Source organism: Cavia porcellus, unplaced genomic scaffold (genome assembly GCF_034190915.1).
Source record: "Cavia porcellus strain 051 isolate PalLab524CR breed Dunkin Hartley unplaced genomic scaffold, mCavPor4.1 scaffold_25, whole genome shotgun sequence".
Taxonomy (NCBI): domain Eukaryota; kingdom Metazoa; phylum Chordata; class Mammalia; order Rodentia; family Caviidae; genus Cavia; species Cavia porcellus.
Window position 1 is genome coordinate 46,448,772 of NW_026947508.1, and position 27,390 is coordinate 46,476,161.

Below are 27,390 nucleotides of genomic sequence, written 5' to 3' on the forward strand. Positions count from 1 at the left end.
AGATGAGATCTCAGTTGTTGATTCTTTATGGTAGTTCCTGTATAGTACTGTCAGTCATACTAGCATGTTGATGTTGCTATGAGTAAGCTTACTAAGCGAATATAAGCAGAAATGTGGTTTATCTCTTCTAGGTCTGTGTTTTTAATAGTTTTCTCTTTCATCCCATTGCTATATCTCAACCTAGATATAGCTCTTACCCAAGTCTGATGAAATAAGCCAAAGAACTATTCCCTAGGGAAAATGGCCATACTCCCAAAATTCTTATACAAAGTCAATGCAGTCCCAATCAGAATACCATTAGCATACCTCACAGAACTGGAGAACACATTCCTAGTATTCATTTTCAAACAGCAGAGATCTAGAATAGCAAAAAAAAATCCTAGACAACAGAAGCAAGGCAGCAAGTGTTACTATCCTAGACTTGAAATTTATACAAAGCTACTGTGATAACAAGCAAACAAAAACAAAAAACAGCATGGTATTGGCAAAAATCCCCAAATAAAACAAAACAAAAACGGACCTGAGAATTAGTGGAACAGATTAGAAGATGCAGAAACAACTCCAAACACACTCAGCCACCTTATCTTTGACACATGGTCCAAACACATTCACCAGAAGAAAGCCTCTGAGCACAAGAGAGCCAGCAGACCTGCCTTGCCTGCCAGCCGATACCACCAGGAATCTCCTTCCTGCAGGCAGGCAGGGTGGGAAGAGAGAACCAGCAGATTGACTTCTGCTTGCCAGGCTGCCTGTGGTAGAAGGCTTGCTTTCTATAGGAACCCAAAAACGGACACACAGCACGGTAAGCCCCATGCACCCCACTAGCAGGCCACCATTGGAAGCCTTGCTTCCTTCTGACAATCATCACCTGCTGGGAGAATCAGATGAACACACCCCACTGCCTGCCATCATCAGGGGCATCCCAGTGTAGACATGCAGGCTGAGAGAAGCAGCCCCACCACCATGCACCCCTGGCCATTGGGGAAGCTCCAGTAACTACACAAGTCCAGAGAAACACCCCATACCCTGTTCCCTCCTTGAAAACCTTGGGGTCAGAGAAAACACAGGTGCCTGTCCCATTCCCCTACACCGTGGATAGGCAGCCAATGTGACAAGTGCCTGAGACCCCCACAACCTGCTTGTTGGGAGGATCCCAGGAGACTGTCAAGATGAAGGCGCAAAAGGCAATCTCAGGTCTCTAGCCCACGTGGAACAGGTCATGGAAGAACATGGGAAGTCACACACCTGAAAACTGACAGGATGACAACTGAAGTAAAGAAACAACTTCATGAGCCTGTAAAAGTAATTGTATCAGAAATAATGCCTCAGATAAAAGAAGAAATCACAAACATAATAAAAGAATGGCTGACCATATCTAAAGAAGACATAGGTAAAAAAAAAATGGGGCGCCTAGGAGAATAGGGAAACCTTGAATGAACAATACAGAAAGGAATTACAGTGCATGAAACAGATTCAAAGAGCTATCCAGGAAATTAAAAACTCCATCAAAAGCTGGCAAAACCGCTTGAAAGAGACTGAAGATGGATTGCAACCAGCAATCATGAAAGGAAAGATCTTTTAAAAATAATGAGAAACTAAGAAATAATTTAATGGCTACAAGACAATGCAAAGAGAAACAGGTATTAGTGAAGAAACAGTGGTCAACACAAATGAGATAAAAAGGCTATTTACAGAAGTAATAGCAGAAAATTTCCCAAACATGGGAAAAGGATCTGGTATACAGTTAAGCAAGGCATATAGAACTCCAGCTAGCTATAACCAAAGTAAATCTATATCCAGATATATAATAATCAACATCCCAGAAATTCAGCACAAGAACAGAATATTAAAAGTTGTTGGAGAAAAGAAACACATCATCTATGAAGGAAAACCAATCAGAATCACGGCAGACTTAGCAACACAAATCAAGTCAAGAAGAGGTTGGAGTAAAGTATTTTAAGTCCTGATAGGAAACAACTTCCAACCCAGATTGATGTACCCTGAAAAACTATCTTTCAAAATTAGTGAAGAAACAAGATACTTCTATGACAAAGAACAACTGAAGGAATTCATGACCACCAAAGCAACCCTACTAAAAGTACTGAAGGACATTCTAGAAAGAGCTAAGAAAAAGACCATGGTTCCAGCAACAGTAACAGAGGGGGATCACCGAGTGGGGCAGACAGTGGAATAGAGGGGAAGAGTAGGCAACCAATGGCAGAAAAATAGCATGGCAGAGATGAGGCAGCACATGTCTGCCATGACCACTAATGTAGATGGATTCAGTTCACCAATAAAAAGAAACCCAGGCACAGTGGATCAGGAGACAGGGTCCATCAATATGCTTTGTACAAGAAACACATTTAACCAGAAAAGGAGTTCATAGACTAAAACTCAAAGGAGAGAGATCAATGCTTCTTGTGACAGGGAACCAGAAAAAAGTGGGGGTAGCTTGCCCTTCAGCTGCAGAGTGGATAAGAAAGACATGGCACTTTTATACAGTGGAAAGCTCCTTAGCTATAAAGAAAGATAACGTTGAGGCTTTTATAGGTAAATGGGTGCAACTTGAGATCCTGCTCATGGTTGAAATGCTTCACAGTCACATGGGTGAATATTGCCTTGTCTCCCTAGTATGAAAAACTAAAGGAGTTAATGGGATCCAAAATGCATAATACATACTGTGAAAGTGAAAGGGGTGGAAGTGTAAAAAGGGAAGGCAACGGCCATTGTTAGTCTATTGTAATTTGAAACCCATATTGTTTTAATTAATTCTGTTTGATTTTCACTCTGTTTTGGTTTGTCTAATTTTATTATATTTGATGGCATGGACAGCTGTTTCAAAGAACAAAATATTAAGCCATTATTGATCTCCTATTATCTTGTTTGGAAGACCTGTATTGCTTTCACTGTTTTGTTTTGACTGATTTTATTCTATTTGGTTTTGATTATATCATATCTGATGCTATAGGTAACTAGTTTGAAAATAACAAGATGCATTATGGTACCAACTGTGGTTTTACTATTATTTTGTTTTGAAGTCCTGTACTGCTTCCATTGTTTTGTTTTTATTGGTTTTATTATATACTATTTTGTTTGATTTTATTATGCCTCATAGTATGGGCAATTCTTTTGAAGACAACAATAGGCATTATGGTAGCTATTATTGATTTCCTTGTATTTTTGTTTGAAAGTTATGTACCATGTTCATTGTTTTGTTCTGATTGAGTGTATTGTTTTATTTTGTTTGGTTTTATTCTCCTCAAAAAAAAAAAATTTCATGAACAAGTCCCTAATCAGGGGAAATAATACTGGGCTCTCATTCTACTAAAAACAGCTAGGCTCTCATCCTACTAAAAAAATATTGTGCAACAAAAGAAATTACCAATAGAGTGAACAGACAGCCCACAGAGTAGCAAAAAGTTTTTAACCAGTCAGCCCTCAGACAAGAGACTAATACCTAGAACATACAAAAAATTAAAAAAAATTGTACCCCCCAAATTAAAAGACACAATCCAAAAATGGGTATTTGCAATACATGTACACTTCTCAGGGGCAGGAAATACAAATGACAAATAAATATATGAAAAAATATTCAGCATCATTGTTCATCTGAGAGATGTGAGTTAGAAATGTTGAGATTTCTTCTTACTCCAGAAAGAAAGCTATTATGAAGAAATGGGGGCGGGGAGGAGCATTTCACTGTCAGGGAGAGTGTAGACTGGTGCAGCCACTGTGGAAATCAGCATGGAGACTCCTCAAAAATCTAGGATTAGATATTGCATTTGACCCAGCTACTCCTTTTTGGTATCCTCCCAGAAGAATTAAAAACATCATACTACAGCGATATATGTGCACCCATGTTTCTAGTGGCACAGTTTTGTAATAGCTAAATCTTAGAAACAGGCCAAATACCCGTCAACCAAGAAGTGGATAAAAAAGAATTTTTTAAAATATAGTGGTGTACTACTCAATCATAAAGAAGGATAAACTTAAGACATTTCTAGGTAAACATGTATTTTGAGACCATAATTTTACGTGAAATAAATCACACAAGTAAATATCACATTCTCTGTAAAAGTATAAATAAGGACCAAAGTATATAATAGGTATTGTGAAATGGAACTTACTTAAAAGAAAAGGAAGTAGGGAGGGGGAAGTGGAAAGGAATGCAGGGAAAAGAAAAGAAATGAAACCAATAAAAACTATTCTCTAGGGCAGTGCTAATTAAAGACTGGCCTTTAAAACACTAGATAATCGTCCTTGAGCTGTTATTGGTCTATGCTAACTAAGGAATTCTGTTTAGTTCCATCAACATGTTGGTTGTTTTTTTTTTTTTTTTTTTTTTTTTTTTGGCCAGGAAGTCTTTATCCACTGATCATATCTATCCTCCTAGAGAACTGGTACTTTTGACTATTATAAGGTGGAGAGCCAAAAGGAACTTGGATCCTTGCACTGTTCCACATAGTTTCCTGCAGCTATGGAAGGCTTGTTTTTGCTTTTTATGAGAATTAACTTTGTTATTTGAGCTATAGAAAAAGCCTGATGTTGATCATCTCTTTGGCTTCATAACACCCAGTGCATGTTATCAGTTAGTACATACTCCACTATTGTGTATTTTAAATCTGCTCATCCTAAGAGCTATTGAGTCCCTTTAGATCAGAAACATTGTCTTATTTGCCATTGTAACCTAGTGAATAGGATAGTGTTTGGTATATAGTAGATGCTCAGTGTATGATCTTTGTAATTAATATACATAAAATAAAGTGGAAGTATCCAAAAGAGAACATAAAAATAGCAATTAGATCAGTGATGTAAAATTAGTACCTCTATGACTAAAATTCTTCAAATAAGGAAAAAAACCTAGAATGTGTTGAAAACATCAGAATAAAAAATAGATCTAAGATGAGTGTGGTGGTGCATACTTGTAATTCCAGATGAGGCATGAGGATTGCTGCAAGTTTGTGGCTAGCCTGAGCTACATAGTGTTTTTTTTTTTAATTTTTATTTTAAAGAGACAACGTAGTGCTTTAAAAGCCAGCCTGAACTGCATAGTGAGTCCCTGTCTCAAAATCAATCAGTCAGTCAATCAATCAGTCAATCAGTTCATCAGTCAGTGGAGATATCTAGAAGCAAAAAGACAAAAGAGATCCTCAGGAAGAAACTATACATAAGTAATTATATTCCTCTTTGAAATGTACAGGTGTGAATATTTAATAAGCTTTTATTTTGGTTAATGGATGGATGATTTTATAAGAAGGTAAGTAAAGAGTCCTGATACAAGGTTTATATCTCCTACAAGTCTTAGCTTAAATAGTGTCAAGATTGTCTTGCTAGCAAGTCTTCACTAAGCTGCAGATTTTTCTTTGGAAATTGAAACCAGAGTTTCAAAACCTGGAAATCTCAAACATAACAGAGCTCAGGACTTGAGCACTATAGTGAAGGCAGGGCTGAGAAGGGAAATCCTATACCAAAGGGTTGTTGTCTTATTTGCCATTGTAACCTAGTGAATAGGATAGTGCTTGGTACATATGTACAATATGGTACAATATGTACCAAATAAGGCCTTCTATTTACCTTTTCTTTACTCTTTCAGAAGGTGACTGCAAAGCACTGGATCAGTGTACTCTTCTACAGATTATATGATGCCTCTGTGGAATTGAAAGAAATACCTATACATGTTCTCACATTTGGAAGTCTTCTAGTGATCTAGCTATGTTTCTATCCAATCACTATGTGTTAGAAGCGTCTCAATTGACTCATCACACATACAAAGCTTCTGATAGGGTTTTAATATTTTATGTGTTCAGTAGGTAAGGATTTGGGCAAAGCATTGTGAAAGACACTATAATACATAAAGGAAAATTGAGGGAAATAATGAAGCAATTTTTTTACTTTTATTTATTTATTTTTTTGGTCATTTTCTTTTTTATCGGTACCAGGGATGGCAGGTGCTTATGCCACTGAACTAAATCTCCAGCCCCTTGTGAAGCAATTTTTAAAAAATTTTATGTAAGGAGAAAAAGAAAAAGCAGAAAAAGGGTACAAGTTATACAGAATTTCAGAAAAAATAAACAGTAGGAAATCACTAGTTAATAGATTACATATTGTCATCTTAGAAATAGTTGTTGAAGTTACAAAATTAAAGCATATAAAGTGGACATTCAAACAGTGAGACTGCAAACAGTTCTGTTCAATGATCCAACAAAACTCAGGAAGATGGTTATCTATCTTATACACTTAAATATACATGCAGTTATATCCTTTAAAGCACTTTCTTTTCCTCTCTTTTTTACAATGACAATTACACATTTTGGTTTTATTACTCCCACAGTTCTTACTACTTTTTTTTTGAAGAGAGTAAAACCAAATGTGATATAACAGAGTCAGTCAAATCAAAAGGATGGACATAATATATAATGTAAAAACATAGTACAAGGTGATCAACAATGGTTACCATAATGCCTCTTGCTATCTTAAAAAGAATTGCCTATAACATCAGTTATAATAAAATTGAACAAGACAAATAAAGAACAAAACCAATAAAACCAAAACATTGGAGACATTACAGGTCTTCAAAAGAAGATAATAGTCAACCAGAATGGATGTCATAATGAATCTTACTGCTTCACAGTTGTTGCCTATACTTTCGAACTTGGTACTATCAAGCAAAACAGAATAGAGGAAAATCAGTCAAAACAAAATGGTGAGAGTAATACAGGGTTTCAAATCAAGTTAATAGGAAATGAAAGTGGGTTGCTATAATATGTCCCGCTATTTTTTAAAATTTATTTTTCCCTTAATTAAAGGGATAAAAATAAAAAAGTAAATAATAAAAAAAGGATATTGAGATGAAAGAGGGCATAACAACAAAACAGTGCAGGTCAAAACATAACCATTTAAGTAAAATAGTGTTTCACCACAAGATAATCCCGACATAAAAGTAGTTACCATAGTGTCTTCTTTCCTTGAATCTTTGAGTATAACTTCGTATACTGTAGCATCAAACATATCAAGACAATGTAAAACTGTTCAAGGGAATGACAGTATTACAGAGTATTTAGAATCAGCTAACAGAAAATGAACAGTGGTTTCTGTATAACCTCCTTGTCTATAAAAGTTTTTGTTTATATTATCACATATAATAAAATCCAGTAAGATACAACGTGTTAAGACTGATGGAGACAGAAGAACAAAAGCTTGATGGGACTTCAAAACAAGATGAAATTAAATCAGCACTAGCTATTATGATGTCTTGTTTTCTCCAAAATAGCTGTTCCTACCATCTAACCTTCTCTGCCTCATTTCAGCTGAGCTCTTTTTCTGTCATTTTTTCTGTCATAGTTTTTAGTTTCCTGGTAATCTTTGAATCTGCTTCACGTATTCTGTTTTCTCTATTTTCTCCATCAAACAATTCTCCCCTTTTTTTCTGTTCTTCCGTTCCACCATCTGTTTTTTCTTGGGCAGTGCTTAGCATTTCTCTAACTATTCTACTTATATCTTGCTTTATTTCATTAAATACTTCACTTTTAAACACATCGATTAAGCTCTGGAGATAGCACTTTATGTCTATTGGCTGGCTTTGAACTTGTGGCAGTCTTCCTGCCTCAGCCTCTCAAGTGCTAGAATTACAGGCATGTGCTACTATGCTTGGATATCTTGGTACTTTTGAGTAGTGATCCCTAACCTTTTTGACACTGAGACTAGTTTTATGAAAGACATGGATGGGAGCCATTGTTCTTAGTTTCTTTTTTATTGCTATGTATTTTTTTACATAATAATTACGTTTCTATAATTGCATCCCTACAGCTCTACCTCAGTTCAGACATTAGAGTCTCATAAAGACTGAGCAACCAAGATTCCTCACAACCATAGTTCACAGTAGGATTCAGTCTCTTGTCAGAATGTCTTTGCTGATCTGACCGGAATGTGAGAAATGGGGAGTGGCTCTAAATACCGATTAAGTTTTGCTCACTAGCTCTTTGCTTGCTAATCTTCTGCTGTGCATTCTTGTTCCTGACAACTGCAGACCTGTAGTAATCCATGGTTGTGAAGATTATAGGCCAATTATTTTTTAAAATGTCCTTAATTTGGTTGTGTCTAATGTTTCCTGGTGACTAGATTCAGGTTATGTATTTTGGGTGGAAACATCCCAGAAGTGATAAAGTGTTTTGTTGCAAACTATTGTAGAGCATGCATTTTCATCATGTTGCTCACTTTGATCACTTGTTCATGGTAGTACCTATCAGGGTTTTCCTCTGAAGTTACCCTTTTTTCCCTTTGTAATTAGTATTTTTGTGGAAATACATACTTCCTTTCTTGTTGAAACAGGGTGTTGTTATGCAGTTCAGGCTGGCCTTCAGCTGACTTTGTAGCCTAGGCTGTGCAATGATCTTTCTGCCTCAGCCTCCCCAGTGCTGAAATTACAGGTGTGCGCCACTACACCCAGCTTGAAAAAAAATTTGAAAACTGTAGATTTTATCTTTTCTTAATACACTTGCTATTCACTTATGATTCATGGTTGTTTGTTTTGCTTTACTTTGTTTTTCTCTGGTACTGGGGATTGAATTTAAGGAGCATCAAGCTACGTTCATAGCCCTTTTTATTTTATTTTGGGACTGGATCTTGCTAAATTTTCCTGGTTGGTCTCAATGTGTTATCTTTCTGCCTCAGTCTCCTGAATAGTTTGGATTAGAGGTATGTTCTACTGTGCCTGGTTTCTAGTTCTCTTTTTTATTCAATACGTTATTTGGTGCTTGCTTATATGTGTCTGTGCGTGTATGTTTGAATATGAGGACAGAATATGGCGATGTAGTTTTGACTGTTCTTACACTCACTATGTAGCCTAGGCTGGCTTCAAATTCATAGCAGACCTCTTACCTCAGCTGCCTAGTGCTGGATTGCAGGTGTGTGTGCCACCATGCTCAGTCTGTGTTTTGTTTTGATGTTCAAACTGTCCCTGATTTGGCCTATGGGGGCCCTTTTAAACTGGTGTTTTTTTTCATTTTTATTTTTCGTATGTTTATATTTATTCTTGGAGCATTTCCTTGCTTTTTAGCATAAAATATATTTAAGCTTTCTTCCTTTTTGAAAAACATATCGAGGCTGGGGATTTAGCTCAGTGGCTTAAGGACCTGCCTGGCAATGCTTGAGGTCAAGAGTTCGATGCCTGGTACCAAAAAGAAAAAAAATATTGAAATATATACCTACCATGAAACTCATCCTTTTAAGTACAGTTTTGTGACTTTTACCATTACTGTCACAACTATAGAACATTTTCATTACCTCCGAAAGAAACTCCATTCTGGTTAACAGTCATGCTTCCTTATCAGCTTTTAATACACTGGCCTTTGGAAGCCATTAATTTACTTCTGTTTCTATTGATTTACCTAGTTTAGATATCTCATATAAATGGAATCATATGGCTTTCAGTTGCCATATTGTGGATTTTTTTTTAAATTGCTGGGTATTGAATCCAGAGCCTTGAATATGCAAGGTACACACTTTTGTCACTGGGCTATGTCCCCAGCCCATGCTGTATTATTTTCAAAGTTCGTCCACAGTGAATGAAGTATATGCATACTTCATTTTTATTTTTACATCTTACTGTCTTACAATGTTCCATTATGTCAATGTATCATATATTTTATTTATTCAGTCATAATGATAGACATTAGTATTTTTCCAACTTTTCATCCCTTATGAATGGTGCCATGATCTTTTGTTGGGTGTACAGCCTGGTAGGAGAGCTTGGCATTAATCAAATAATCATGGTGGTCTATATTTATAGATGGCAAGAAGTGTTGTAAAGAATGGGATATTGTGAGAGATTATAAAGAGTGTGGGTACCATCTTTCTTGGGAGCTTAGAGACTGCTTCCATGTGAATATATTTAAGCTAAGGATTTCAATAAGAATAAATTTAAACAAGTTCTTGAGTTTTTGTAGTACTTATTTTGTGATGCTTAAAATATTTATACAAGGTATGGTCATATATTGTGTCTTGTGTAGTTGGTATTAAAATTATGTAAATTTTCTTTATTTAGCATTTTAATCACATAAACTCATTGACATTATAGAAGATACCTGAGATTTGAATTGGTTATAGTACTCTGGACACTGTAAATGTACATACATGTATGTTGGTGTGATTATATATACATTAATATTTTTTCTATGATGTTGTAAACTGTTGTTAAATAAATACTTAAGTATTTCTCAAAATGAAATGAAATGGCATGTTGTTGAAATGTTTTTGAAGTATACTTAGGCAATTTTAAAAATAAATTTTCAAGTTATATAGCTTATTTGTCTATATAAACTAAAATAACCTGAGAGCCATTCAATAAATGAAAGTTGACTAAATTAATAATCATAATAAATTACTTAAATTGTCTAAGTTTATTTCTTATTTGTAAAATGACAGAAGTAATATAGACACTTACTATATGCCTGGGATGAGCAGAAACATTATAAATAAGAAGCGAAGCAGAATTTTTAGTTCAAAAAGAAAATTTTGAGAAATTCAGAAGATGGATATCATGATAATGGGTAAAAGGAATAAAAGATCTTAGGTAGCATTTATTTAACACCTACTGTTTTAGCATTCTGTACAAAAGTTGATACATTTATGTTCAGAGGATGTTTTAAATCTATTAGTAGTAAAAAAAAAACCTTTAGAAGTGGTATTTTAAGACATTTACAAAGAATAATCAGTCTTCATTGGCTTTTGGAACTAATGTCCTTTACTTTGTGCTTAAACTATTCTATAATTTCCCATTTGAAAAAAGGTTCATTTAAATAGAAATTTAACTTTATGCTAATCAAAATAATAGCTATCTGAACATCTTTTTTTCTTTTGGAGCATGGTCTAGTGAACGATGAAGTCTTCCTTCTAAATTTAGATCTAGAGTGCAACTGTAAGATCTATGGGAGGTTTCTAGGTCCCCTGTAGACTCCAAAATCCACAATGCTCAAATTCCTTATGTACTCTTGATCAAGGCCAAGAAACAATTTAAATTCCTTGTGTAAAATGGTGGAATATTTGCATATAACTTATACACATCCTCTCATATATTTTTTAAGGAGAATAAAATCAAGCAAAATAAAACAGAACAAAGCAAGTCAAAATAAACCAGTGTAAGTGATACAGGATTTCAAAATAATAGGAAATCAATAATGGTTGCCATAGTGCCTCTTGTTGTATTCAAAATAGCTGCTTATAATTTTAGACATAGTAAAAATCAAAACAGAAGCCGGGCGTGGTGGTTCACGCCTGTAATCCCAGCTCTCAGGAGGCTGAAGCAGGAGGATTGTTGCAAGTTTGAGAGCAGCTTGGGCTACAAAGTGAGTTCAAGGCCAGCCTGAACTGCATATAGAACCCATCTCAAAAGACAAAAAAAAAAAAAAAAAAAAAAATCAAAACAGAACAGAATAGAACCAGTAAAAACAAAACAATGAATGCAGTAAAGGACTTCAAAACAAGATAAGAGTAAATCCAAAGTGGCTACTGTAATATATCTTGCTATCTTTGAAATAGCTGTCCAGGCCGTTCAATATAATGAAATCAAACAAAACAAAACAGAATAAAACCCAAACCAACAAAACAATGAAAATGATACAGGACTTCAAAACAAGGAATTAACAATGGCTATCATCTACAGAAGAAGATTGCTCCACTGTTTATTGTTACTACACTGTTTATTGTTACCCTCTGAAGAGATGATCAGACTACTGGCTTTAGTCTTGCAAAGTCAGTGAAATACTAAACAGGACAAGCACTAAATTGTATTTTACCTCAATAGCTGTTATCACAGCCTATGTTTCTCCAGATCAGCCAGTGGCTTATAGTGATGAGTGGTGTGGAATGGTGGTGTTGGATCTTCTTGTTTCCTAGCTCACATGCCACAAGCGGCTGACATCTGGCTCATGCACAGCACTGATTTGCATGGAGGGCCTGCTTCTTGGTGACTTGTTCTCTTCCCTTGCAGTCCACAAATGGTGCTGACTTACAGAAAAAGGCTGGCATCTGGCTGTCCCCGCGGTGGCCTGCACATGGCACCAATTTGCAAAGAGGGCTTGCTTTTTGGTGACTTTTTATTCTCTTCCTCTGCAGTCTGCGAATGGTTCTGACTCAAGGGGAAAGGCTGGCATCTTGTTATCCCTCCAGTGGCCCAAGTATGGTGCTGATTCATAGGGAGGATTTGCTACTTGGTGACTTCTTGTTTTCTTCCTCCACAGTCTGTGAGTGGCGCTGACTCATGGGAAAAGGCTGGTGTCCTGCTGTCCCCCCAGTGGGCTGTACATGTTGCAGATTCACAGGGAGGGTTTGCTTAAATCATCTAGATTACTTATAAAACATGATACAATGTAAATGATAGGTAAATAGATATTATCCTATGTTGTTTAGGTAGGAACAAGAAAAAATGTCCAAGTTCATCGTTGTGAGAACTCTGCAGATGCAAAACTGATAGATAGAGGGGCAACTGTATTTTGATGATTGTGACATTAAGCATTTCTATACTTTATTAATATTAGCAAATTTGTTGTGTACTGTTTTCTGCATATATTTATAAGAGATTTTATCCTCAAGCACTTACGACTTATAAATTATATTAACAATTTGATCTACTTTTTAGGTTTAAACAAGTCTCTTGAGTGGTGTTTCCTCCTGATGGAGAATTACTTCCAAGCAGAAGCTTACAACCTGGACAAGGTGTTAGATGAATTTGAACAAAACGAAGGTGAGAGCTTATATTAGCAAATATATTCTGATTTATGATATTCACAATGTGAGGATAAAAGTACTTAAGAAAGAAATAAAATCAAGTCTGATGACTTAATGACAATAATAATACTCTGAGGAAGAAATAACATTTTTAGCGCTATGTGCCAGATAGTTACATGGATTGTTCCATTTGCTGTTTAAAACAATCCCATGAAATTTGATCCCCTTATCTCAAACATACAGTGAGTTTAAGCTAGTTCTCCCCCACTTTATCTTGCTAAAAATTGGCAGGATTAGGATCTAGGCAAAGTGGACACTCTAATTTAAATTTAACCTATCTAACACAAGCAATTTATGGCCAGAAAAGCTTTAGAGTATGTGCTTGCATTTCCAACACTAAGAAAATAGCTTCTTGCATATTGGTTGTCCACTAAAGTAAAGATATGTATTAAACCTAACATTATTAGTTTGTTTTTGTGGTGTTGGGGTTTAAATCGTGGGCCTTTGCAGTAAGCTGAATCTCACCCCTAGCTCTGGATTTTTTGTTTTTGACACAGTATTTTACTAAGTCACTGAGTTTCCCAGGCTGGCTTCCCAGAGTGCTGGGATTATAGACATGTGCCAGCACAACTAGTTTAAACCTTATTTTTGAAAGATTTTCATTTTATAGTTAACGGTTAAAATGGTTAATTAAATTACACTCTCAAGCTTCAGTTAAGATTGCCTTTGTTTAGGGAAGTTTTTTCCCCTACATTTCTTTCTGAATTTGTGTTTTCTACTTCCTAACAGAAATGCCATGCGACAGTTTTACAAACTGACATATATCCATCTAAGTCCCAAGATTTTAGTAGTGGTCTCCAAACCTTATTGTCACCAGTTGTTCATGTTAGTCTTTGATAGCATTGGGAAGAGAGATTAGTTTTGATTTTGTTACTTTGAGTCTAGACTAGAACAGATCTTTTTTATTTCACTTACAGTTCTTTATGTGCCTTCGTATCTTTAAAAAGAGCCAACAACAAACATTTTATGAAATCTTTTTTTTCCAAATTCATTTTATTCCAAGAATAAAAAGAAAAGAAGAAGAAAACTACAACAAAATTTCAAAACATGTAAATCAGGGATTGACACGGTACATATTTCACATTGTCATCCCCAAATCATTCCCCCAGAACACCAGACCTTAGACTAGAACAAATCTTACATAGAATATAGGATCGCGGAGATAAGGGTAAAGCTATCTGGAAGCATCTTTTCTTGTGCTTTACCACCAGTGACCCAGTATCCCTAAGCTCATTGCAGATTAATGTAAATGTAAAATCTAATGATTTAGGATTTTATTGGACCCAGATGAGGTTTGTATACACCACAAAAAGAGGTATTTTCTGAGGTACAAATAGTTATACAAATAAATTTCTTAGTACTTTCTTCAGTTTTGCCCCCTATATATTACAGAAACTTAATTTACTGCACACACAGTGTACCTAATCATATAAATGATATGCTTCCCGAATATTGACTCTACTAAAACTATTAGTTTGTACATTACTCTGTCATTTCTGTAGATTCTAATAGAGTATATTGTATATAATTGCTTTAGAGTAAATTTTTGTTGAATCTGTGAAAATGTCTTAGTAAGTGTATAGTATTTGTTAACAAAATATAATTCCTTTGGAGGGAGAATGATTTTCCAAAACCCATTTCTTCTTTGTAATTTTGGGTTTTTTTTTTGTCTGAACTATGTTTTTTAGTGTCAGTATTTCAATATCACTTACCATTTGCATTTTGATGTCAGTATGTAGCATATAACCTGGTACCTTGGGAAATGTAGGGGGAGTACCAGGAATCAAACTCAGAACCTCATGCTTGCCAGGCAGGCACTGTGCCACTGAGCTGAATTCTCAGCCTCAGAGAGTGTGTTTTAAGTGAAGTGATTTCTTGTTTTGTATTTCTTCTTCAAATTAGGACCGTACCACAAATGTACTATAATGATGCTAGGTAATTAACAGTATGCCTATGTAGGAGGTGCTTAAATAGTGAAAATTTTAGTAGTTGATCATTCTTATTTGAATGTTACAAACTATTCTCATAAGAAGCTTATCTCTGATTTCTAGAAACCAGCTTGGGAAATCATATTTCCAAGGAATTCATATTATTAAATCTCAAATTTCTTCTAGCCCAAGCTTGGATTTAAATTTAGAATTTAATAACTCAGAGGATACTAAATTCAATCTTTGTATAATCTGATGTTTTATGACTTCTATTATCTGCCCTTTGTAGTTTCTTCTCACTACTTCCTTATGCTACTTATTTTCTTAGCCCAAACTGATATGCTTAATGCTATATTAAATTCTTATGTTTGGGGGCTATGCTTTTGCTTGTTCCTGTTTTCTAAACATAACGTTTTTGAAGCCTAGCCCAGTCCTCCCACCTCCATGAATTCATGTTACCTTATTTTGTAAAATTTTTCTCTTCTGAATTTATTTTTTATATCTATATAATAGTTTTCAAATACATATGCTACTCTGTACTGTTAATTAGATATTTGCATATGTTGTATTTATATCTTGTTGTCCCAGGTAGATTCTATACAGAGACAGAAAATGTCAATTTAATTTTCATATTTCGCAAACTCAGTTCCTATACTGTAGTAGCTGTTCACTTAACATATGTGTATTGTGTACCTGCTACATGCTAGGGATGTTACAAAATGAGAATTTACATTGATGGAATGAAATTGTTTTTACCTTCAGAAATCATTCGGTGGATGAAAACAAAGGTAAATAAGTTTTTGCATTACAGTGTAATGCATTAATAAAGATATGAGCAAACTGCCATGGGTGCTTTGAAGATTAATGTTTCAAATGTAGCTGCATCATTTCAGAGTCATAATTATCAGTAATTGGGGGAAAATAAGAAAGACACTAAGTGCATTGTTTCTTATTTCCATAATTTACTCAGACATGTACAATCACATAATTGGGAAAATAACTTAGCTATATAGTTATGATCTGTTAAAAAGTAAAGAGAAATTTTATATGAAATTAGAGTATAAACTGCTTTTAATAAGACAAATGAATATGCTTTGCCAAATGTCTTCGAATAATATAAATATGAACCTAATTAATAATATACTGTGACATGGTTAGAGCAGAATTTCACATCCTATAATAGCAAACTTTTAAAAAAACCTATAGTGGGATATATAGTAATGACATTGATTTCAGGGAATTAATAAATAAACTTAAAATAGACAAATTTAAAATATACCAGTTAAAGAGAATATTATAAAAACTCCAGTGCACCCACCATTTACCTTCAGTGGTGACAGACATTCTACCATTTTAATTTCATTTATAACATTTGTCTGTTTCTTGCTCCCTTTATTTGCTTTTATGAAGGTAAACTTTATATTCACTAAAATAAATTGATCTTAATTGTACTGTCTTTGCATTTTTAGCAAAGGCCTCACTGTATTGCACAAGCTGCTTTTGAACTTGTGAGGTCTAGAGATCCTTCCCGTCAACCTCCCAAGTAACTTGGACTTCAGGCATGTACCCGTATGCCTGGTTAATTATACAGTTTTTAAAAATGGAGCTATCCATGAAACCCACATACCTATCATGATATAGATTACAAACTATTCATTATCCGCAAAAATTCCATTTTCCTCCTGACTTAATTATATCTTTATTACTGCACCTCTTTCTAGTAGTATGTATTTTGCTTTGCGTGCAGACAGTCCAAGGGTATTTCCCCAGTCCTGGTTTTGGGGGTCAGTGTAATTATATTATCAGATTAATGGAGAAGTCTTCTTTGTTGTTTGAAATGTTCTGAGATACTACCATTTGATGACATAATTACAGGGAATTGTTTTAATATATTTTCCTAGTCCTACTTAAAAATTAGATACATATCCTAGGGAATATATTTTATTTTCAGAGTATGGTTGGAAATGTTGCTTACCTCAGTCGTAGATTTTCAGTGTTATCAGCAAACTTACTGTGGCAACTTATTTTTTTTAGATGAAACAATTTCCCCTACGCTATTGGATGCAAAGTGGAATAAAATTCTAGATCCCTCTTCTCACCGACTGTCATTTAATCCTGCATTGGCTAGTGTGAATGAACCTGGAGTTTCTAATGAATCACAGCCACAGTTGAAAGTCTTCTCCCTGACTCATTCACCTCTAACCAAGGAGGGCGAAGATCATTTTGCTAATGGACAGAACTGTAGTCTAAATTCAGAGATTGCCACAATGTGGATTGATGAAAATGCTGTTGCAGAAGAGCAGTTGATTAAGAGAAACTATAATCGAGATGATCAGTACAGTGCTGTTGAAGCGGGAGAGAAGAAATGTGGAAACTTAACTTGTCTTCCAGATGAGAAGAATGTTCTTGTTGTAGCTGTCATGCATAATTGTGATAAAAGGACATTACAAAGTGACCTGCAGGATTGTAATAATTATAATAGTCAACCCCTTATGGATTCTTTTAGCTGTTCACTGGGTAATGAAAACAGGCAAACTGATCAATTTAGCTTTAGTATGAATGGGTCCACTGACAAAGATATGAACTCAGAGAAACAAATGGATCCATTGAACAGATCCAAAACAGAAGGAGGTTCTGTTAATCGTCTGTATACAACATCATCTGATAGTCTAACCAGTGTCTGTTCCACTTCACAATTAAAGGATGATGAAAATACAGGTAGTGGCTCCTCAGTGTCTGTGATTACAAGTTTAACGGTTGATTCAGTGATCTCATCCCAGGAAACAGATAGAGGTCCTACTGTTAAAAAGCAAGAGGACTGTATACCAGATGAGGACTTCATTGGCAAAATCAGCTCTCCTCGGACAGATGTAGAGTATCTAAACTCCTTTTCCCACTTGAGTGAGGAGATTTTGACCAAAAAAGAGCCAGCAGAGGAGAGAACTGAAGAATCACTCCAGTCTGGTTTACCTTTGTGTCTCAAACCGGACATGCCTGGAAGGGATAACTCTGAACAATTTTCGGATTGCCTTGTGCCTAATGAAGTTAGAGCTGATAAAAATGAACATTATGAACATGAAGAAATTCTTGGTACTACAGAACTTACTATGACAGAGCATTTCTCTGAATCTCAGGAGATGAGTAATTGGAAATTGACTGCACTAAATGAGATGAGTGATAGCCAAGTAAATGAAGAAAGTGAGAAGTTTTTACAGATTAATCAGCCTGACAATACTAATGGTGATAATGTAGGAGAGTGTGTTGGAATGGCAGATGCAGTTGCAGGTTTAGATTTAAGAGGAACTTGCACAAGTGAAAGTGAAGAACGTGATTTCTCCATTGTTACAGATTCACCAGCAGCACATTCTTTATCTAATGATTGTGATTCCTATGGAATGCAGAGCCCAGTTGTTTCTTTCGTTCCAAAGACTTTACCTTCCAAAGAAGATTCAGTGACAGAAGAAAAAGAAATAGAGGAGAGCAAGTCAGAATGCTACTCAAACATTTATGAACAGAGAGGAAATGAGGCTACAGAAGGGAGTGGACTACTTTTAAATAGCATTGATGACCAAATGAAGAAAAATTATTTACATAATTTCTGTAGTCAAGTTCCATCAGTTGTTGCACAGTCTTCTCCCAAGATAGTAGCAAATCTGCAATCTGTCAGTGTTCCTTTTGGTGGTGCAAGACCCAAGCAACCTTCTAATCTTAAACTTCAAATTCCAAAGCCATTATCAGACCATTTACAAAATGATCTTCCCACAAACAGTGGAAATAATACTAAAAACAAAAATGATGTTCTTGCAAAAGCAAAACTAGGGGAAAACTCAGCAACCAGTGTGTCTTTGGCAAGCATCTCTATTGCTGATACAAATGGGGAACATTTAGAAAATTATGAGGCCTCCAGTAGACCATGCCTTGCATTAGCTCCAGATAGCCCAGATAATGATTTGAGAGCTGGTCAGTTTGGAATTTCTGCCAGAAAACCATTTACCACACTGGGTGAAGTAGCTCCAGTATGGGTACCAGATTCCCAGGCTCCAAATTGCATGAAATGTGAAGCCCGGTTTACATTCACCAAAAGAAGGCATCATTGCAGAGCATGTGGGAAGGTAAGTTGCATGTATTAGTTCAGTCTAGTTGAGATGACAAGATAGCTTTTGAAAACCTAGTTCTGATAAGTTTCTCTACAAGAAATGACCTTGCTGATCTTAGATAGTAGATTTTTGTTATCAAGATATGGACTGTATCAGTTTCTGTGAAGAGATGAGAATTGAGGAAGTGTTAACTTTGTGGTTTTTATATTGACAGATACTTAGTTTGGGGAATAATGAAATGAGGAAATTATAGCTTAGGAAATACTTGCAATTATTTATTTATTTATTTATTTAGACACATTATATAGTCCAGGCCCGCCTCAAACTCATGATGATCCCCTTGCCTCCAACCTCCTGAGTTCTGGGATTACAGGCCCCACCACACCAGTGACTCCATATTTTTTAACTCTTGGAAAACTATTAAATTTAAAATCCATTTCACTTTTTTGGTGATTCTGTTAGACATTCTGGAACTTTATGAAGATATATAGACAGATTTTTGTCTTCCCCATATAACTTTTAATATAAAATAGAGTTGAAGGCTTTGTAGCCTTATGATAAAATTACAAGAATAATGAATATTCCTTAGCTCTCCCCCAAAATTCCATTAGCTAATAACACAACTTACTCTTTGTTATTACTGTTTTTCTTTTAAGAAGAGCTGTAAATAAGGAAGAAAGAGAATTTTATGTTGTATATTTTTAAAAGAGTTTATTTTTCACATCAGGTCTAGATTCAAATTTTAACTTTGTTATTATTAACTATGTAACTTCATTAATCCTTAGTTTTCTAATCTGTAAAAGCAAGCAAAAAAAGAGTAATTTTCATTGGGTTGTCTCAATATTAGATTACAGAAGTTATTATTGTTTAATAAATAATCTACATCCATTAAGATGCTGTCAGTTTCGGGGAAAAATATCTGATCTTCAGTGACTTAGACAAATACAACATTTATTTCATGTAAGAAGCTATGAGACTCAGTTATGTTTAGGTGAAGAGTCAAAATTGTGGAAATTTTCTTGGTCTTTGTTTCATAGTCTCAAGACAGTGGTATAGCTCTCTTAACTAGGCAGGTTCAATTAGACAACATCCTGTGTGCAAATAAAACTGCTTGGGAGGCAAAAGAGGCCACCCCTGTTACCCTGTTATCCTGAAGGAAAGAATCTAGCAGCTTCCTTCACATCATTAGCCAGTTTTGGACTATAAATCTTGACCAATTACTGGCAAAAGTGATTAAGATGACCAGGATTGACCAATCAGTCATATTGGCCTGGTCTGTTAGTATTTGATTGTTAGTATTTTTAAAAAAATGTTATTTAATTCTTAAATATTTTACAGTCCGTATTTGTTAGCTAAAGCAGATCTGTGCTCAATAACCAGTTTTTAATTAGGAGGCTAGAGTAATTATTTTTATATTTTGTTTTGCATGTTGCAAAATGTTTTGAAATGTTTCAAATGTTTGCTTTTTTAAGTAAACAACAAATATTTTTGATACAGATTAGCATATCCTGATTTAATTGGTAAATTGGATACTTTTGGTAGACTCAGAAATAATTTCTAAGCCTGGCATGATTACATGTGCCTGTACTCTCAATTATTTGGGTAGCTGAGGTACAGGATTACAAATTGGAGGCCAGCCTGATGCTGTTTTAAAGAAGGAAAGAAAAAGAAATCTGGCACATGTCAAGTCACTGTAATCTCAACTATTCCTGATTGTGAGGCAGTAGGCTTAAAAGTTGGAGATCAGACTGGGCGCAAGACCCTGCCTCAAAGTAAAAAATAAAAACCGTAAAGAGCATAGCTCGGTGGTAAGGGACCTTTGGGTTCCATCCCCAATAAAAGAAAAAAAATGAAGCTTATGATAAAATGCACATAAACTGAGAATTTAAAATGGAGTATTTGCTATGTGGAATTTGTGAATTATATGACTTCATATGGATTACAGATTCATGGTTCCATGTTTTCCTGCTATCTCCATTTATTTATCTTAGAGATAAGGATTGATGAGAAAATCTTAGAGCTTCTCAAAAGAAAAGGGCTTAATCAGTATAGGAATTTTTATAGAAATTAATCAGATTATATGGGAAGATAGCTAGAAAAGAAGCCTAAGCTATGTGATACTGTAAAATAGTATTTGTTGAAAAAAGAAATTTAAAGTTGTTTTGTTCTACTAGAAATTAAACATACCTGGGGACTGGGGATTTAGCTCAGTGGCATAAGCACCTGCCTTGCAAGCAGGCGGTCATGAGTTTGATCCCCGGTACTGATAACAAAAAAAAAAAAAAAAAAGAAATTAAACATACCCAATAACTGTACTTACTTACCACAGATAAATTCCCTTTACTGCAAACAAGCAAGCTTGTTTGCTATATGAAAAAGTTTGGGTTAGGTATTGGGGGAGTCAGAGGTACATAAATTTTGATATATGATCTCATTATAATTAAAGGCGCTGAAACCAAGCATGTTGGCACATACCTATAATCCTAGCACTCAGGAGGCTAAAGTAGGAGGGTTGCTGAGAGTGTGAGGTCAGACTGAACTGCATAGAAAGAACTTGTCTCAAAAAAAGGCTATATCCATATCAGTATCAATATCTGTATCTAGGTAATTAAAGGTACTGATTTCAATGAGTTGGGAGGAATGTCTAATGTCTCAGGGTTTTCCAGAATTCGAAAATCTTAATTGTGAACCACTGATGTGAGTAGATAATTATTCTGCTTCCCTCAGGGCATATCCCAATTCACATTTACAATATAAACAAAATGCTTTAGGAATGCTGAATATGAGAAGTTAATTTTTCCAAGAGTCTAAAATGACTACTTAAGAGAGGGAAATACAAAAAGCTTATACAATTTATGGAACGAAGTTTGAAATACGTGAGAAAAATGGAACCACATCATTATGGCTTGAGAATTAGCAATAGGAAAAAGTAAATACATCTTAAAGAAGAATACATTAAGATATAAAATATGCTTCAATGTACAAGAGATTATAGAAAATAGTAAGAAATTATTTTGCACAATGTGAGGCTTATATTTAGCTCTTGTTAAGTAGTAATTATAGTTGTAATAATGTTTATGTTGGTGTAAGTGGATACAAAATAATTATACTGGAATTTAGGAAAGTATTCAGACATGTATTTCTACTGGTGATCTTCTTTGATGTACAAAAGCTTTTTAGTAAGATGAGATCTCAGTTGTTGATTCCTTGAAGTGTTTCTTATGCTGTCCAGGTTTTGTACATGAAATCTCTGCTTACCTCGGTATCTTCAAGATTTTTACTTGAGAAAATCAACCTGATTGATTTTGACTTTAGTTTAGTGCATGGTGATAGACTTGGGCCCAGTTTTGGTCCTCAGCATGTTGAGAGCCAGTTTTTCCAGTACAATTCATTAAAGAAGCTATCTTTCTTCCAGTGAACATGTGTGTCAAAGATAAGGTGACTGAGTATGTTTACAGTCATGTCTGCATCTTCCAGTCTGTTCCACTGGTCCTCAGTCCTGTCCCTTTGCCAGTACCATGGTGATTTTATCACAGTAGCTTGGTAGTATAATTTCAAGTCAGGAATTGTGATGCCCCCTGCCTTGCCTTTGTTGTTGGCCAGGACTGCCTCCACTATTCTAGGTCTCTTCTGCTTCCAGATAAATTCTAGAAATGGTTTCTCTAGTTCCATGAGGCATATCATTGGTATTGTAATGGTTGGTACATTGTGTCAACTTGAGAAGTTCAGATGTTTAACTAAATTACTCAGCAATTCTACATCCTGGGGTGTAGAGGACATACCCTTACCTTTTTAGGGTGTTGCTCATTGTCAGCTTGAGAAGTTTAGAAGTTTAAGTGACTCAACAAGAGGCTAGGATCCTCACTTTGTAAACATCCTGAGCCTGTGCAAGAGGAGGACATAATGATAGTGTGAGTGCTACACACACTGGGGGTGAGTAGCCTGCTTACAATATAAGGGAAGAAAAGAGGCTCGCTCTCCCCCTTCCTTTTTTCTCTTGTTGCTTTGGCTATCTTCTGCTGCCTTCAATGATTGCCCCTCTGCCATACCATTCTGCTGTGAAGCCAGCTGATTACAGATTGAAACCTCCACAAACTCTGAGCTAAATAGGCCCTTCCTTCCCTTAATTTGGATGTCATATATTTGTCCCAGCAATGAGAGAAAAGTGACCAAGTCAGGTACTTTGATTGGCATTCAACCTGTATAACAATCTTGGGAGCATGACCACTTTCACTGTGTTGGTTCTTCCTATCCGTGAGCAAGGGACACCCTTCCATTTTCTGATATTCTCTTTGATCTCCTTCCTTACAGCACTATAATATTCAATTTATAGTTCCTTTACTTCTTTTGTTAGGTTGATTCCCAAGTATTCCATTTTTTTGGATGCTGTTGTGAAGGGTATAGTCTCCCCAGTTTCTTGCTCAGTGAGTCTGTTGTTTGTGTACAGGATTGTATCGAATTTTTAGTGTTCACTTTGTGTTCAGCTAAGCTACTGAATTTACTTACTAAAACTATAAGTCTTTTGATGGAGTTTTTGGGGTCTGCTATGTAGCTTATCATGTTATCTGGGAATAATATTAGCTTAACTTGTTTCTTTCCTATCCTTATTCTTTTTATTTTTTTTTTTCTTTTGTGTAATTGCTCTCTCCAATGTCTCCAGAACATACTGACTAGGAGTGGTGACAATTTTTGAAAGAGGTTTCAATGTGTAGTCCAGGTTGGCCTTGAACTCACTATGTATCCTCCAACTCATGGCAGTTGTCCTGCTTTAGCCTCCCAAGTGGTGGGATTACAGGTGTGTGCCACTGTGCCTTGCTGGAAGTGAATTTTTGGAAGTCATTCCAGTTGGACTAGAATCTGTTTATTAAGGTGTCAGTTAAGTGAGCTACACTTAGGCTTTTATTATTCCTTTTTTGATTAGTTTTTCATTATAACTTCTTCAGGGTCTCTTTTAGCACTCATGTTCATGAGTTATCTAAAAAAACTTTTTTTAAAATTTTATTTAAGGAGACAAAGAAAAAAAAGCAGAAAAAGGGTACAAGTTATACAGAATTTCAGAAAAAATAAACAGTAGGAAATCACTAGTTAATAGATTACATGTTGTCATCTTAGAAATAGTTGTTCAAGCTACAAAATTAAAGCATATAAAGTGGACATTCAAACAGTGAGACTGCAAACAGTTCTGTTCAATGATCCAACAAAACTCAGTAATATGGTTATCTATCTTATACACTTCAATGTACATGCAGTTATATCCTTTAAAGCACTTTCTTTTCCTCTCTTTTTTATAATGGCAATTACACATTTTGCGTTTTATTACTCCCACAGTTCTTACTACTTTTTTTTTTTTTTTTTTTTTTTTTTTTTTTACTGCTATCGGGGATCGAACTCATTACTGCCTGCTTGCAAAGCAGGTGCTTATGCCGCTGAGCTAAATCTCCAGCCCCGCTTTTTTTTTTTTGAAGAGAGTAAAACCAAATGTGACATAACAGAACAGAGTCAGTCAAATCAAAAGGATGGACATAATACATAATGTAAAAACAAAATACAAGGTGATCAATAGTGGTTACCGTAATGCCTCTTACTATCTTAAAAAGAATTGCCTACATCATCAGTTATAATAAAATTGAACAAAATAGTAAAGAACAGAACCAATAAAACCAAAACATCCGAGATATTACAGGTCTTCAAAAGAAGATAATAGTCAATGGGCTGGGGATTTAGCTCAGCAGCATAAGCGCTTACCTTGCAAGCGAGTGGTCGCAAGTTCAACCCCCAGTACCGATTAAAAAAAAAAAAAGAAAGAAAGAAAACATTTATTATAGGGATTGGTACTTTATATCAGTCTTTATGACATGTACATTGTCATCACTAATCCTTGGATCTTGCTGTATTGTTACCTAAATTGGTACAGATATTGATGAAAGTCTCTAATGGATAACACTCTTGGTCACATGTTTTTCCTGCAGCTTGAAAGTTCTTAAAGGTAAGAAGATATCAAACGCCTGCTGCTACCACCCTTTTAAGTTGCTATCTTTTGAAAAGCACCAGTATGTGCTTTCGATTGATTTCCCTGTTTTAGGGAAGTGACAGTCAGTAACTTTAGTCCTGATGGTATTAGCAAAACAAATAAAATGTGTATAAAAATTGTATCTTGAAACACTGGTGTTCAACAGTTAGCACCTTATGTGATTTGCCCCCATGCATTGTTAGTGTCACAAATTTTATGATTGTCTCCAGCAGCTATTCTGTAGTATTTGCGCTCATCATTTGTCTACTTCAACCTGATTTGACTTCTCCTTTTCTCATGGAGGCATTTATGTTCAAAGTGGTGATTTCTTTCCGTAGATGCATAGGGAGAGTCTCAAGTTTGATGGAGATAGACAGTTCAGTAGTAACTTAGCCATATATACTATGTTGGAATTTGTGCTAGCAGTTTGAGCACTAGTTCTGTGTGCCTCTGAACCCAATGCTGCTTGTTTGTCCCATACCATTTTGACTTTATGGAGAATTAATCCCATCTATTAAGCAAAGGCTACTAAGTTAATGGTATTCTCTGTGCAGAAATTAAAATTTTTATTTTTAGCCTTTAGCTAAAGAAATTGTCCAGTAGGTACTCAGTTACTTAAAAACCAAACCAAACCAAATCAAGCCAAAACTATTCATCCTTAGACAACTGGAGGTTTTGCTAGTTTTGTAACCTCCTAAAATGGATAGGCTGTTGAACATTCCACATTCAAAAGTTTTGTAGCGTATTGGGTAATGGGGAAGCCTCAATGTTTATTTTAAAATAAATAAATTCTTGGGAAAAAAAAAGAGAAGATAATAGTCAAACAGAATGGGCATCATAATGGATCTTACTGCTTCACAGTTGTTGCCTATACTTTCGAATTTGGTACTATCAAGCAAAACAGAATAGAGGAAAATCAGTCACAACAAGATGGTGAGAGTAATACAGGGTTTCAAATCAAGTTAATAGGAAATGAAAGTGGGTTACTATAATATGTCCCGCTATTTTTTAAAATTTATTTTTCCCTTAATTAAAGGGATAAAAATAAAAAGTAAATAATAAAAAAAGGATATTGAGATGAAAGACGGCATAACAACAAAACAGTGCAGGTCAAAACATAACCATTTAAGCAAAATAGTGTTTCACCACAAGATAATCCCGACATAAAAGTAGTTACCATAGTGTATCTTTCCATGAAATCTTTGAGTATAACTTCGTATACTGTAGCATCAAACATATCAAGAAAATGTAAAACCGTTCAAGCGAATGACAGTATTACAGGGTATTTAGAATCAACTAACAGAAAACGAACAATGGTTTCTGTATAACCTCCTTGTCTATAAAAGTTTTTGTTTATATTATCACATATAATAAATCCAATAAGATACAACATGTTAAGACCAATGGAGACAGAAGAACAAAAGCTTGATGGGACTTCAAAACAAGATGAAATTAAATCAGCACTAGCTATTATGATGTCTTGTTTTCTCCAAAATAGCTGTTCCTACCATCTAACCTTCTCTGCCTCATTTCATTTGAGCTCTTTTTCTGTCATTAGTTGTCAGTTTGTCTTCTTCATTTTGCTTTCTGCTCCATTCATTGTGGCCTCTCTGCCACAGTTTCTGGAATCTTGGTATTTTTCTTTTTCAGAATATCCTGCAGTATTCTCTGTAGAGTTGAACTGGTGGTTGCAAATTCCCCTAGTTCCTCTTTATCCTGAAAGCACCTTGTTTTTTCATCAATTTCTAGGGACAGTTGTGTAGGATACGTCAATCTTGGCTGGAGGTTATTATCTTTCAAAGCTTGAATTATTTCCCCCCACGCTCTTCGTGATTTGATGGTTTGTGCCGAGAAGTCTGCTGTAATTCTGATGGGTGTTCCCTTGTAAGCAACCTGTTTCTTATCTCTGACGGCTTTTAATATTCTGTTCTTACATTGAATTTCTGGAATTTTGATTATTATATGCCTGGGTGTAGCTCTGTTTGGGTTGTAGGTTGTTGGGGTCCTGTATGCCTCATACATCTGAGTATCTTTACCTTTTGCTAAATTAGGGAAATTCTCCTGGATTATTTCTGTGAATTGCTTTTGTAGTTCATTTGTTTGTGTCCCTACTTCTTCTTTTATGTTCTTAATTCTTAAGTTATAGATCCTCATCATCTTCTAGCCTTTGTATTATTGCTGTTTGTTTCTTTGTAATTTTTAAGAAGTTTTGCATTTCATGCTCCCACCTTACAAATCTGACCTCCAGTTCAGATAATCTATCCTTAGTTTCTTTCAAGCTGTTATGCCAGCTTTCAATAGAGATTTTAGTTTCCTGGTAATCTTTGAATCTGCTTCATGTATTCTATATTTTCTCTATTTTCTCCATCAAACAATTCTCCCCTTTTTTTCTGTTCTTTCATTCTACCATCTCTTTTTTCTTGGGCAGTACTTAGCATTTCTCTAACTATTCTACTTATATCTTGCTTTATTTCATTAAATACTTCACTTTTAAACTTGTCTATGCGGCTCCGGAAATAGCGCTTTATGTCTATTGGTGCCGTGTCTGATATTGCATGTTTTCTGTCCTCAT

The 27,390-nt window shown here is 35.3% G+C and overlaps 1 protein-coding gene across 9 annotated transcripts in view; it reads left to right on the forward strand.

Annotated features, from left to right (window-relative positions):
• Zfyve9 (zinc finger FYVE-type containing 9) overlaps positions 1-27,390 on the forward strand; it is a 253,330-nt gene that overhangs the window by 91,873 nt on the left and 134,067 nt on the right. For all 9 annotated transcript variants that reach the window (XM_063235181.1, XM_063235177.1, XM_063235182.1 and 6 more), the window contains 2 exons: positions 12,635-12,739; positions 16,746-18,823. In XM_063235181.1, coding sequence (XP_063091251.1) covers positions 12,670-12,739; positions 16,746-18,823 — 2,148 coding nt within the window. In that variant the 5' untranslated portion in view covers positions 12,635-12,669. The remainder of the gene's footprint in view (positions 1-12,634; positions 12,740-16,745; positions 18,824-27,390) is intronic.